This window comes from Microcebus murinus, chromosome 23 (genome assembly GCF_040939455.1).
Source record: "Microcebus murinus isolate Inina chromosome 23, M.murinus_Inina_mat1.0, whole genome shotgun sequence".
NCBI classification, from domain to species: domain Eukaryota; kingdom Metazoa; phylum Chordata; class Mammalia; order Primates; family Cheirogaleidae; genus Microcebus; species Microcebus murinus.
Genome location: NC_134126.1, coordinates 27,350,315 through 27,364,441, shown reverse-complemented (window position 1 = coordinate 27,364,441; position 14,127 = coordinate 27,350,315). Strand labels below are relative to the sequence as shown.

At 47.4% G+C, this 14,127-nt stretch overlaps 1 protein-coding gene across 2 annotated transcripts; it reads left to right on the top strand.

Annotated features, from left to right (window-relative positions):
• The first annotated feature begins 7,216 nt into the window (after positions 1–7,216).
• On the top strand, positions 7,217–13,058 carry IL20 (interleukin 20). 2 transcript variants are annotated; one of them, XM_012760526.2, is made up of 6 exons: positions 7,217–7,341; positions 9,552–9,740; positions 10,021–10,086; positions 10,180–10,332; positions 11,248–11,322; positions 12,340–13,058. In XM_012760526.2, the coding sequence occupies exons 2-6, from the start codon at positions 9,582–9,584 to the stop codon at positions 12,415–12,417; spliced, it is 531 nt and encodes a 176-aa protein (XP_012615980.1). In that variant the 5' UTR covers positions 7,217–7,341; positions 9,552–9,581; the 3' UTR covers positions 12,418–13,058. The 2 variants fall into 2 exon arrangements, with proteins under 2 accessions (XP_012615980.1, XP_075853013.1); XM_075996898.1 differs by lacking the exon at positions 7,217–7,341 and adding an exon at positions 9,327–9,391.
• The last annotated feature ends 1,069 nt before the right edge of the window (positions 13,059–14,127 follow it).

Genomic DNA, 14,127 nt, shown 5'->3' with positions numbered 1-14,127 from the left:
AGGTGAGGTGGAGGGTCTCCGGCAGGCTCAGCATGGCGGGGCACAGCAAGGGGCAGTGTCAAGATGGCGAACGTAGGGGACACAATTTGGTTCTAAGCCTTCTCCTGCCATGAATTGCCCAGAGAGGTCACTAAATGTCTTTGGTCCCCAGTGTACGCTGGTCATGCACACTGAACGTGGCAGGAAGACACATCGAAGGAGATGAGCTCACCCTCTCTCGACTTGACGGCATCTTACCTTAAACTCTCCGGTGTCTCTTGTCTGCTTCTCTATCTAGTCTGCCTGTCCTTTCTCTCTTTTCAGACTGGAGCATGAGCCAACTTTTTTTTAGTGCACAGTGGGCCTGGCACAGAGGTGTGTATGTGTGTGTGTGTATTCCTTCACACAGCTGGTGCTTAAGAAATACCTGATAAGGGACCAAGTATAAAATTGTCCCCCAAGTCATATTTTCTGAGACCTCTCTCAGTCCCTGGTTGGTGCCCTCCAGGACTCTAGGGCTCACTTTAAATTGCTGCGGTGCAAGGGGAGGGAACCTGTCCCAGGTGCCAGGGCCATGCCAGGCACTTTACCTGAAGGACATCACTCTAACCGCAGGGGAGGTAGAGGAGGTTGGAGTTGTTACTCCCATGTGCCCGCCAGTAACACAGATAACCAAACCCAGATGCACAGAAGGGGCCCGGACTTATTAGCGACAAGCCTCTGAAGTTGCACACAAATTTATGGACCAAGACAGAGCAAAGGAGCAGAGGCTGGCTTCTGAGTGTGTCACACAGCGTTCCTGGCCCGGCTGAGGCCTGGGCTCCACGTGGGGCTGCTCTGCTCCCCTTCCATCTTCCAGAGCAAGTTGTAGAAGCCACAGATGCCTGGGGCTGCTGTCTTTTAGAATCAAGGGCTTGCCTAGAAGTTTGGCCAAGTGGGTAAGAAAATAGATTTTGTGTAAAATCTTGGCTTAACTTCCTGAGAACCACTGCCCCGCTCCCAGGGCAGGAAGCAGCCTTCCTCCAGCCCCTGGCTGTCCACCCTCAGGCCCATTTTTGCACCTTGGGACCCAGAGAGGTCTTCCAGTTCTTGACAAATCAGACACATTTCAGCATCCACTTCCCCTCTGCAGGATCTGAGCAACTGAGGACGCAGCTACTTTGCGAATGGCGGCACTCGGTAAATAAATGTTTGTTGAATGCATGCATTCATGCACGCATGCGTGAAGCAAAGGCAACCCCACTGTGTAGGCAGTGCCCTCTGGGAGGAAGCCTGTGGCTTTGTCTTTGGCTTTGGGGATCTCTTAGGCTTGTTCTTATCCTCTATTTGGATCCTCTGCCTCTTGTTCTGTGTCCCTGGTTTCTAGCTTCACAGCAAGGAGTCGGCTTTCTGTCTGGTCTGCTTGGCTTTGGTTTCAGTTTTGCTCCTGATGGTTGTCTTATGGTCCTTAACTTCTCACCCTGAAGCCTGGAGATCAGTGCCTCCCACCCGGTTTCTGGGCTGGCCAGGGCTCTGGGTGTCTTGCTGGCCTGGGAGTGATGCAGTCCCACGTGTGCAGGCTAGGGGGCGCCATCTGCTCCAACAAGGCCAGCAGCAGCAGCAGCAGCAGCTTCCCACATGGGCAGGGGGTCTTGGCTCTTTCAGGGCAGCAGCCCCACCAGTGGGGAGAAAGAACCCAAGAAGTACTGACTTCACCTCCTCTTCCTCCCCTCCTCAATGCCTCCAAAACATCTCCTACACCTCAGCCCAAGAAGAGCAAGGTGCAACTCTAGATGAGATGCCCCTAAGGCAGAGAGCAGATGGTGTCCTTTTGATAGTCCCTGGGGTGGTCTTGTTGCGACCAGCAGGTGGCTAGAAACCGTGTCCAACGTGAACGTTGTTGGATACTAGAAAGCTCAGTCTCTCTGCGGGGAACCAGTGAATGGAAAAGTGCTTTGAATCAAGCTAGGGAAACGCATCAATAAGCACGTCTGTTGAGCTGCTGTGGTGTGTGTGATGTGATCTAGATTCGGAGTAGGAATCTAGATCTCCTGTTTATCAGAGGAAAACCGTCACTGATTCTTAGAAAGTCTCAGAGTGTGATTCAGGTCGATGGTCACCGTTCATTGCCATCTGGCCCTATTATGACCTTCATCATCCCGCCATACCCCACCCAACACCCACCGGGCCACCATCACTCAGGTACAGGGGGCAGAAGTGCTCTCTGGTCTCAGGGAATTTTGCTCCAACTTTTCTTGCTGGAAAGAGTAAGGGAACTTCTGACTTTGCCACAGTCTCTCCATCCCCCCAGAGCTCACAAAACCACCAGGCCAGCAAAGCCTTGCTCAAACCAGACCTTCCCCAAGACCCCCTCCTGGATACTCTCCTTGTCCCTCAGAAGTAATCTCCATGCTCCCATCCGAGCCACGCAAATGCCTATGATGAACACAGACTCTGAGTTTTCCTAGGGAAGTCCTGATAACAAAAATCTCTCCCGTTGCCCTAAATAGCCTCATTCTTCTCAGACCGTGTGTGGCAACTGGCAGGCGTGGTCACCATCCCTACCAGCCTTTGTTCGCCCATTATAGCAAAGGTTCTTAACCTTTCGTGTGCTGCAGACTCCTTTGGCACGCCAGTGAAGCTGATGAACCCCACTCAGAATAATGTTTCTAAATGCATAAAATAAAAGAAATGGGATTACAAAAGAAACCAATAATATTAAACTATAGCTATCAAAATATGGCAATAGGAAGTAGGTAATATGGAATGTGGCTCTTTATCAATGCATTAATTAATATGATCTGGCAGTAGGCATACAAACTACTGATATTTCTAAGAAGTGATGAGTATAAGTGATATTTTGAGATACCTGAAACCGCTGTAATGTGATGCAAAAATATTTGAGATTTCCATCGGTGACAAAGTCATGGGTAGTGCTAATACTATTGTGGTTTGTATTTGTTGCCTATCTTCATACTTGAAGGAGACGCTCAATTTTGATTAGAGGTTAATAAAAAAAAAAGGTGTAATTTCTTCCCATCTACCTTGTCTGAGGTTAAGAACTCTTGCAGTAGAGAGAGGGTCTGTCCCCTTCACGATGCTATAAGGTCCCATGGTTGTTGTTGGTGGTGGGGTGTCCCAAAAGACCATGTCTTTTCCACTCTGGTAGCATTTAGGTCAGTTCTGCCAGTGCCCACACATGGAGATTCTCCATGCTTGTTTGTGAAATTGAAGGGAAAAGAATTGAGTATATTCCTATTCTTCTAGGTGAGGAAGCTGTTAATTCGAGGCCAGTGTCCAGAGTTCTGCTCCTGACTCCAATTCCAGGCAGGATCTTTCCAGTGCCTCCCACTCTGCGGGCAGGGAGCGGGAGGAGTCAGCCAACGCTGGGGACCCAGCTATGTCAGAGGAAGTCTCAGCAGAAAGGAGGGAAACAAGTTGAGCTGGTTAAACACAGCGTGATGGAAAAACGCAGGAAAGGGAAATGACGTCAGTCATTCATGCCGGCAGCTCTGAGGACAGGGAACTGAAAATGTATGTTTCTGGTAGTCAGCGGCTCTGCCCACCCCACCCTGCCCGTCTCCTGGGAAGGCAGCAGGGGCTGCTGGCGGGGCAAAGCTCCCAGCACTGCTGGCCCTGGAGTGGCGAGAAGTCCTCTCTCTACCTGCCCACCTGGTGAGCTGAGGTTCCTCCTCCAGCAGCCCCCGGAGGCCCGTGTGATTCTCTGCAAAGTGATGCAACTGGGCAGGAAGCTCAGATGTCAGCGACTGTGACGTCGTAGACAGGGAAAACCCTGAGCTGCAAAGTCAGGACTTGCCATGGGAAAAAAGGAGCGGCTGGGTTTCCTTCTTGGTGTCTAGAAAATCGTTCCCTGCCCAAAAATGGCTTGGTTAGGAGGCTGAGTTTGTTTCATAAGAAAGGATTCTCCTTCTCTTCCCTCTGCCCAGCTCATCTGTATGATTACACTGGCACTGGTTAGATGCTGACCCCCAGTGTTGGAACCCCACTTTCTCAGGTTGGCGTGATGTGCCCATGAAGTGCACCCATGGCTGCTCCACCACGGCTGCCCCTCCCCCCCCCATTTATTCCATCTGGGCGCTAACAATGTGAAGACACTTCAGTGGATGGCTGCCCTGTTGCCTCAAGGGGGAAAACAAAGAATCAAGATAGCCAAGTCGAAAGGGACTTAAGGAATCATTCAATTTATTTCCCCGTGACTGATTTATTGATGAGGAAGGGAGGGGCTGTTCCCAAGACCACACAGTGAGTGAAGGTAAGGCTAGAGCTAGAACTTAGGTTTCTAGACTCCCAGTCCAAATGCACATTCCTTGGCATGATGTCCTTGGTCTTTGATGTTGTAGCCATACTCCCAACTTGATGCCCACACTGCTCATCTACACGAAACCCAGCTCTAGGCAAGCGAATCCATGGCCAGTCCTCAAGTACACTGTGGGCTTTGCCGCCCAGCTCATGTCCATGCTGAGTGCCCTTTGTCTGACCTCACCCTCCCCCACCCCTCCCCAGCACCTCTGCCCATTTACATTTTGCCCACCCCTCAAGGCTCAGCTCAAACTTTCCTCTATGTGCTAGCTCCCTCCTCTGTGCCCTCGGCACTTAGTTCCTGCCCACTCGGTAGTGCTGGCATTCTTGGTTCTGCTGCAAGCACACCCCTCGGCCCCCCAACAAGGCTGTCGGCAACTGGGGGCCGGAGATCTGACTGGGGCGTCTCTGTAATCCTCACAGCATTCAGCACACTGCCTTGTGCAGAGTTGGCATTTAATAAATGGTTATTGAAAGAATGTCTTTTAAAATCGATTCTATCAGCTCTAAGGAATGATAAAAATGACTTTATGTATTTAAAGGTTTATATAAATATGCATGTATATATATATATATATAGCCCTCTTGCCAACTCAGTGAGCTATACAGGCAAAGTAGGTGTTATCTTTATTTTATGGATGAAACACTGAATACCTGAAAGGTATAAGAACTCGTCTTGGGGTCACCAAAGGTCTCCCTGAAAGCTGGTGAGAAATGAGTATTAGAACTGGCTATCAGTCCCATGTGATCTGCTGTGTTAACATCCTCTACCTTCTTTCCATTGAAGACTCGTTTCTTCTGCCAGAATTGCAAGGAAGGAAAAGCTTCTTCCTTAGCCTAATTTCTAAGGTAAGCATTTACCATAGAAGAGGAGTTCATAATGGGTTACGAGTACCGTGCAGGGGCGTGAGCACTGAATTCAACTTCTGGGTCTGCCTTGCCCCAGCTGAGTGACCTCGGGCAAGTTTCTTAGCCTCTCTGGACTGTAGTTTCCTCATTTATAAAATGAGGGAACTGGACTAGATGTACTTAAAGTCGCTTCCAGCTCTAACAGCCCAGGAGGAATAGCTATCACTAGATAAGGAGGTTCTTGCCATCGGGATATAATTCTTCAACCTAGACGATCTGTGGACCCTCCAGGTCCTACCAGAGAAGAGATGTGGGAGGGGACCTCATGGGTCCCCTCGTAAGTGAAATCATGGAGCTTATACTTCAGGACACGGCATAACAGGGAAACAATAATGAACCAACATGTCCATTCAATAGTCATCAGGTATTAACTGAGCACCTGGAAGGAGCCATTAGGAGTTGAGACCAAGGAGATGAACAAGTAGCTCTCAGGCTAGGGAGAGACAGAGATATGTAACCAAAAATGTGTAATTGGCTGTGATGTGCACAAAAGAGGATACACAAGGTCAAGCTGAGGTGCAAAGGTGGAGGGAGGTTAGGGTGAAGCAGGGACAGTTTAGGAGAGGAGATGAGTTGACCTGGTTCTGCACAGAGTGTGATATGGGATCTAGTCAGTGGATTTATCTGCTCAGTGTGATATGGGATCTAGTCAGTGGATTTATCTGCACAGAGTGTGATATGGGATCTAGTCAGTGGATTTTAAAAGAACAAAGTATTTTGACACAGGAGAAGGGGAGATGATTATTGAAAGTAAAATTGGGATTGCATGTGAATAACTTAAGTTTAGTTAATCATGACAGGTAGATTAAAACAAAGCAATTGGGTTCTTCTTGGCTAACGGAAAAGAATTGACTGGTGTGGGTATATATCCTATATAAGCCGAGATTGACTGAAAATCTTGACTTCAAGTACTCCTGTCAGACCACATTTCCCAATTTTACTTTAATCATACCTATAAATGATCACGAGAAATGGGTTAGTTCGCACCAATGATGGGAAAAACAGGCATGAGCTTAAATAGTTTAAGAGAGATCAGATATTTGCGCATGTTTTTGACATTTATAAAGCATTACAATGAAAAGTCATGGTCTTTGTTTTCAGAAAACTCTGGGGAAACATTGAAAAGAGCATCCTGATCCAAAAGATAGAAAAGCATCAAAGAATCGTAGAATGTTGGGGCTGGAAAGGTCCTTATGTGTAATCTACTCTGTTTCATTCATTTTATGTATTCATAAACTGAGATCCAGAAAGATGAAATCGTATGCCAAAGTCATCCTACAAACCGTGGAATCTTTGGACTCAAATATAAGACTTCAGAGTTTTAGATACTGATTAGGAAAAAAGCCAGAAAGGAACGTATTATAGTCTCTGCCGTCTTGACAGTTTTCAAAGCATTGTCTGTAACGCATCTCAGGCTCTTTGAATTTAATCTTGTCAGGAAGTGTGGTCCTACATGATGGACTAGTCCCTGCCTAAAAGAATCTTCTAGTGTCATTAGGGACAAAAGGCTAAGGTCTATGAAACAAAGGACAACATTACATGCTCTCACTTGCCAAAGAAAAATCAGCTATTGGAAGTCAGAGAAGGAAGGGGCTGATGTCACCCAGAGTGGTTCAGGAATAAAAGCTTTGGTTCTCCTCTCTGATGATGAATGGAAGGATTTGGACAAGTTGGGGAGCAATGGTGGGGATAGAAAAAGCAAAGGGGAGACAGCAGGAATGAGCCCATAGTGGCTGGGATTGGGGAGAAACTGGGTTAGGGAGAGCTGGATTTAGAGGAGAGGGCAAAGCACTCCCTGGAATTCTCTTTCAGTCCTGTAATTCAGATATTCTCTGTCCTAACTATCACTTTACCAAGCAGGAAGGTGGAGCCAGAAGTAAGCGCATCCTTTATCCACAGTTACAACCAGTAATCCCCTTGGGCAGTGCTTCTTGGAGGAGGAAGGTGTCGGGATAATCCAGGCTGCAATTGGGCTGCTTTAGGACTTGAGGAAGTGCCATGCCAAGAGAGAAATTCCAAGGGAGTTCCAGCCCTCACCTGCCCAAGCTCACTTCCTTCCTGTGACATACACATGCGTGCATATAAATAACTGGAAGCCTTTCAGCTTGAGACAGACTCCTAGGAGACCAGAGACAGCAGCCCTTCTGATCACAGGTAAGTGACCCTCCCCTCTTCTGACACTGCTCGCATTGTTCCGGGGATCAGCCCTCTCGGTCATTTACCCGGGCATGTTCAGGGCCATGCCTAAAGGAGCCTTTCCCATGAGGACAAGGACTTGTCATGTTTGTCTTTGTGCTTTGGTACCAGCACAACATTCAGGACCGTGCAGCTCAATAGATGCTGATCGAATTGCTGAACTTCAGGTAGATTTACTATATACTCACTTACTATATGATCAAGGCAGCTAACATCAACTACGACTTGAACTGATCGTACGCTGCGTGCTAGGTGTATAAATTACACATTATTTTATTCAAATGTCAAAACAAGTTTCTGAGGTCAGTTTAATTATTACCATTTTGGGGGCTAAGAAAATGAAGCTCAGAGAGGTGAGTTGACTTGTCCAAAGTCACATAGATGTAGGGTGACCAACTCATTCCCGTTTACCCGTGACTTTTTTGCAGTTTTAAAACTGAAATTCCTGGTATCTCAGGAACCCCCCTCAGTCCTGGGTAAACTGGAACCATCTACATAGCTGGGAACTGGATTTGCTTGGACTCAGTTCTCTTCTCTAAATCCAGAGTTCTGTCTGATACTTTTGTGTTTGGTGTGTTCATTCCCTTCTCCTACATTTGGCAGTATCTCTGGTGGCCATGGATGTACAAAATGTCTATCATATTGCCTGGCACATAGGAAAAATTCAGTAAGTGATAATGATTATCAGTGCTGTGCCAAGCCATGGATCCCAGATGTACATCCATACACATACACATATATCTTTATGTATTTTATGTGTGTTATTTTTTCCCAAGATATTAAAGTAGTTGAAAAAAATTGAAAAAATTACATAGTAGGTTTATTATAACTCACATTATTTTAAGTTTAAATAGTTAACTTATGTCCCCAAACAAAATTTATAATACATTCACTTTTCTGGCTTTAAGGGAAGAAAACTCGTCAATAATATTTTCATCATATGCTTTTGAGAAAAAAGTTAACCATTAAAAATACATGAAAATATATGCATGGCGGCAACGTATTTTTCCTTTCGCTCCTATATAAATGGCTCAGCACAGCACTCTCAAATTCTGTCTTTATTTCAAATTTCGATATTTTGCTCACCGTGAATTTTGTTTTCGTTCATTTTGATCTTGCATTAAAATAGTCTTTATCTTGATGACTGAGCATTTTGGCACCGCCCCCTCCCCCCTTAAATTTTGTGCCCAAGGTGAGCCCCTTAATCTATCTTACCCTAATCCGGGCCCATTGTCATTTGATCTTAAAACTAAGCAGACACCATAAACTGCTGGCTTACTGAGCAGCCTCACCCAAGAAGAAATGAATTCCTTCCCTTTCTTCTCTGCCTTTTGGGATCACTCCATCTTTTGAGTTGCAGGGCAGGAAAGAGCGTGCTCTTGAATTCACCCCAGGAGTGCCTGACTACAGTCTTCCTGAAGAGGGCGCTGTGCATGCCCAGGTGCCTCAGTAGGAAGCTGTGTTAGGTAGCATCCGGCTGGTTGCCCATCAGGTCTTGCCTGTCCCTGGCAGTGGGGTTGTGATGAAATCATTGACTCTTTCTTTGCCTCCAGGGCTACAATGCATCTATTAATATTATCCTTAAATAACCTATCTGATCCCAGACAAATGCCAAACAGAGCTCAGCTCCTCTGCTCTGTAGGTGGCCATAAAACCCAGACAATTTTCCCCAGGTGTTTTTGATGGCACGGCCACAACTTCTGTGAGATTCTGTTTTCCCCGGTTCCCCCACAGGTCTCGTGGAACCAGAAGGGTGAGCCGCATACGCATTCTGGAAGGGAAGGCTATGCGCGTCAATTCCCTAAAATGTGCATTAATCTTTTCCCCAAAACGCCATCCTCTACTCACTGCAAGTTCCCGGTGTCCTGGGTCTTATCTGCTGGGCAGTGATGGTGGAGCTGGGATGGGGGCAGAACAAAAGAACCCCGACCCGTAGCACCAGCTCGCACTCAGAGCCTGAACGGCGCCTGAAGGCTTCCCTTCACGGGAGGCTCGGCAGTTTTGCTTAGTAAGTTGCACGGATGGGCCACGCTGTTTGCAGGCAGATAAGGCTGTTCCGTTTCCCCTCAGTGGACACCTGGGGAAGGCACGCCCCTGGCGGCTGGATTGGCTTCTGATGCATCGGATGGAGACATCAGTAAGTCACGCTCTTTCCTTTGAATCCCCAGCTCCTGCCGTCTCCAGATTCCAGGCGTAAGATGAAAGGCTCGGGTCTGGCATTCAGCCTTCTGTCTGCTATGTTTTACCTCCTCTGGACTCCTTCTACCGGGCTGAAGACTCTTCATTTGGGAAGCTGTGTGATCACCACCAACCTTCAGGAAATACAAAGTGGATTTTCTGCGATACGGGACAGTGTGGTAGGTATGGGGACAGTCAACTCTCCCGGGTCCCTCTCCTCTTCCCTCCTTGTCTGGCTCTCTCTTCCCTGGGAGTGTGATCATGAGAAAAGGCAGGCGGAGGACTACTCACCAGGAGGATGCATTTCCAAGAAGTATCTGTGGTTCTTGATATAAACCTGTTTTGGGAAGGGTCGCCTCCCACTGGGCCTTGGCAGGGAGGGGACATGAGATCTTGCTGTCTGAGACCCCGGCAGCAGTCACTGACCCATCCTTTCTCGCTTTGTCTGCTTCTGTTTAGCAAGCCAGAGATGGAAACATTGACACGAGGATCTTAAGGAGGATGGGGTCTTTGCAAGACACAAAGGTATTGTGCTTGGCTCAGGCAAGCTCCTCCACGACCCTGGTCTCGTCTCTGTCCTCCCCCCGCCCCTCACCAGCACACCTGTCTCCTTTGCAGCCTGCAGATCGGTGCTGCCTCCTCCGTCATTTGCTGAGGCTCTATCTGGACAGGGTATTTAAAAACTACCAGACCTCCGACCACCACACCCTCCGGAAGATCAGCAGTCTCGCCAATGCCTTCCTCGCCATCAAGAAGGACCTCCGGCTCTGTGTGAGTGAGGGTCTTGGTAACAGGATCCGTCTTAGTCCATAGTTTCAATGATCTAGCAGCCAAGCTCTCTTTCCTGCCCCCATTTAATGGCTGGAGAAACTGAGTCCAAAAGTTCTAATAATCTATGTCAAGCTGTGTCACTAGGTAATAACTCAGTTTTATTGACTTTTGAGTATATGCTCTATGGAAAAAGTGTTTTGTGAAGTCTAAAGAACTACAAAATGATAGCTATTTGATATAATGACAATTCTCTATTATTCTTGAAGTTACACTTTTTCTGTAGATGCCGTATCTTAGAGGTACTAGTGCATCCTGTGTCTAGGCAGCCAATCAACAGGCCATTGGGTTTGCTCTCAGAATATGATCTGAATAGGACCTAGGAATTCAATGTTCTGTTTCCCAGGGGGCTCAGAGGAGCTCTGGGATGGAGCTCCCAGCCTAGAGCTGGGGGAGGCAGGTGGCCAGATAGGGTACTGTCATTGCAGATTCCTTCAGCACTACTGCCTGCCAGTTTCTAAAAAGGAACAGTGAGCTCCATATTTGAGCCTAAAAAGATGGCTTCCAGGCCAGGCGCGGTGGCTCACACCTGTAATCCTAGCACTCTGGGAGGCCAAGGAGGGAGGATCACTTGAGGTCAGGAGTTCGAGACCAGCTGGAGCAAGAGTGAGACCCCGTCTCTACTAAAAAAATAAAAATAAACAACAACAGCAACAACAACAAAAAACTGGCTTCCTCTTCCAGCTGACGATTAGTTTAATAATCCCAAATGATGAGACCCGAAAGAACTTTTCTATAGGAACAAATATCTACGGGGATGTGGGTGAAAGAGTAGAATTCCCACCTGCTGCATGTCAACAGCAAGGGCAGAAAATGGGAGTCTTTAATAAAATCTCTCATTGTTTTGGTTCTTTTCAGCATGCCCACGTGACCTGCCATTGTGGGGAGGATGCAACGAAAAAGTACAGCCGTATTCTGAGTCACTTCGAAGAGGTAGGTGCAATTTTGGCATGGGTGGGGATGGGTGTGTTTTCAGAACTGAGATCACTGGTGAGCGGGGTGGACATTCATGCTGGTAGAAATCCTGTAGCCCCCAGGCTAATAACCCTCTGAGGTCCTGGGACCATCCCTTGCTTTAACGCATGGGACACTCATCCAGGCTCTCGAAGAGTGCCCTGTCTAAATGATGCTCCGGAAATGGTCAGAAAAGTCACCCCAGAGACGGTGCCATCTCCCAGCTGCACGAAGGAGGGGCAATAGTGTCCCAACGTTCACACATTTACACACACCCTCAAAAACACCCACAACTTCACACACACCCGTGCCACGCTGTTTCTCACCTCGACACCTCTGCCAGCTGCCGGGAAGTCCTGCGCTTTACCCCTGCTCGTCCTTCCAGACAGCCGAGGCGTGGCCTCCGGGGAGGTGTTGGCTGCTTCTCCAGGAGTTAGGTGCCTCCCCCGTGGGGCCGTGGGGCTCTACGATGTATTCACTATGCTACATTTTAGCTGCCTGTTTCCCTCATTCAACTGTGAATTCCCTGGGGATGGGGGTTGTGGCATTCATCTCTGGATCTCCAGCCGCCAGTCCGATGCCTGGCACGATCAACATCTGTCTGGTTGAAGTACACGCAGTAGGCACCCCCTACACACACACACACACACACACACACACACACACACACACACACACACACACACACACACCTTTCCTAAAGAAAACAGCCTGGTTACTTTGATCTCTGTGATTCAAGAGGCTTAGGTTGTAGTCCCCATTCTCCTACCCTCCTGGGCCTCAGTTTCCACCTATAAGACTAGGTTGATGGGCTCAGCGATTTGCCCTTCTCATGTGAGGTCTTGAGGTTCTATCGTGTCTTGCAAGCTCCTCATCTGGGAAAGGATGCTCTGCTCACAATCCCCAGCAGACCTACAAGGAGAGAGAGGATCCACCCTGGAGCAGGTGTTGCCTCTTCGTGGGTTCTAACCACACGAGTGTGTGTCTCTTTTGTAGCTCGAGCCTCAGGCGGCAGTGGTGAAGGCGTTGGGGGAACTAGACATTCTTCTGCGATGGATGGAGGAGACAGAATAGCACGGAAGCCATGCTGCTGCTGAGAGCACTCCAGGCCATGAGTCCCCGTCCTCCGTACCTGTGCAGGCACGGCCCACGCCACCATCTCTTTGCCCTAGCAACTTAGTGCTGGTCACAGTGTATCTTATTTATTATTTGTTTCCATATGTGGTTGTCTTTATGTGTCTCCAGTCTTAATTTAGACAACACTTTTATAAGATTTTCGTAACATCTTTTCTACTGTTGGATGTATTTATTAGTTAATTATTTATTTTTCCTATTTAACTTATTTATTTTTGTACTTGAACATGAGACATAAAAAAAAAATTCACAGATTATATTTATAACCAGACTAGAGCAGGTGATGTATTTTTCTGCAGTCAATAAACCCTCTAAATTCTAGAAGAGTGGCAAGGGAGATTATTCATTTTGATTAAATTAAGGGCGTATTTACTCACCACCGATGCTCTGTGAGATATTTAAAGTTGAACCAACGGCTGCTTAGTTTGAGTCATGGAAGAAAGAAGTTCTGATGTGAAATTGCAGATCCGTCTTGCAATTACCGACCACCCCTGCTCGACTCCCCAAGCCCAGATTTGTGTATCTTCTAGCTATGGAATCCTGCACGCCCAGCATGTATTTCTATGAATAAAATTTTCTTTGCATAATTTTCTGCTTGGAGTTTGAAAATGCTTCATGAGCAGACACAATATAGAGGATGAGCTTGGATCTCATTTCACATAGGATCGTCTTGCTCCTCCGGGAAGGAAGATGCAAGTGAGAACCCGGGCCCTCTCTCTCCTGCAGAATTAGTCACCAGTTGTCTCTCTCATTATTCCTTTACAGCTCTGATCCCACAACTGCCCTCCACCTAAAGGGACTGTGACGAGGGAGGGGCTTTAGCCATTCTTTCTTTCCCTGCACTGTCTTCTCCATACCCCTGCTTTCTTTCTCACCATAAGAGTTTCCATACTCTTGCAACACGAATTACAATGGGCACAAGGTGCTATTATAAAGGTTAAGAACACACAGGTGATAAGTGCAGTTCTACAGCCTTGCCCAGGGAGGTGTACGAGGTCCATCCGGAAAGTATCCAGCCACTGTTAATATAATGAGAATGGTTTGCATGACATCCACGTAAGCTGGCAACCAAGGCGGTGGACTGGAATGCGCATGCGTGAACAATGACGCCTTCACCGTTCTGGTCGGTGGGGCGCTAGACCCCATTGCGTGAGAGCGTGTACTGTGTGGCTGTAGCATTCAAAATAACGGAGCAAGTAGAGCATCAAATTTTGCATTAAGCTTGAATATTCCTCTGCAGAAAAGGGATGATTCAGAAGGCTTTCTGGGACCATGCAACAAGTTCAGGGCAAATAAAAGAGTGGCACAAATACTTCAAAGGAGATAGATAGTCTTGAAAGTGATCCATGGTGTTAAAAACCTACAACGAGGAGAACACCTGCAAATGTTGAACTTGTACGGGCTGCAGAGGTCCTAAAGTGCCTACTTTGGAGGGGACTGAGGCGTGATTGTCTTGTGGACAATGTTTCTTGTCTCTTCCTCGATAAATGTCTCCATTTCTCGTATTACATGGCTGGGCACTTTCTGGACAGACCTCATGTTTGCCTTCCCTTGAGGCCCTCCCATTTCGAATTCTGCCCAGCCTCAGAGTTTAGTTTGTTGCTGGATCAAGTCTTTGTCTTTGTGTCCAACTATTAAGTCAGTGTTTTC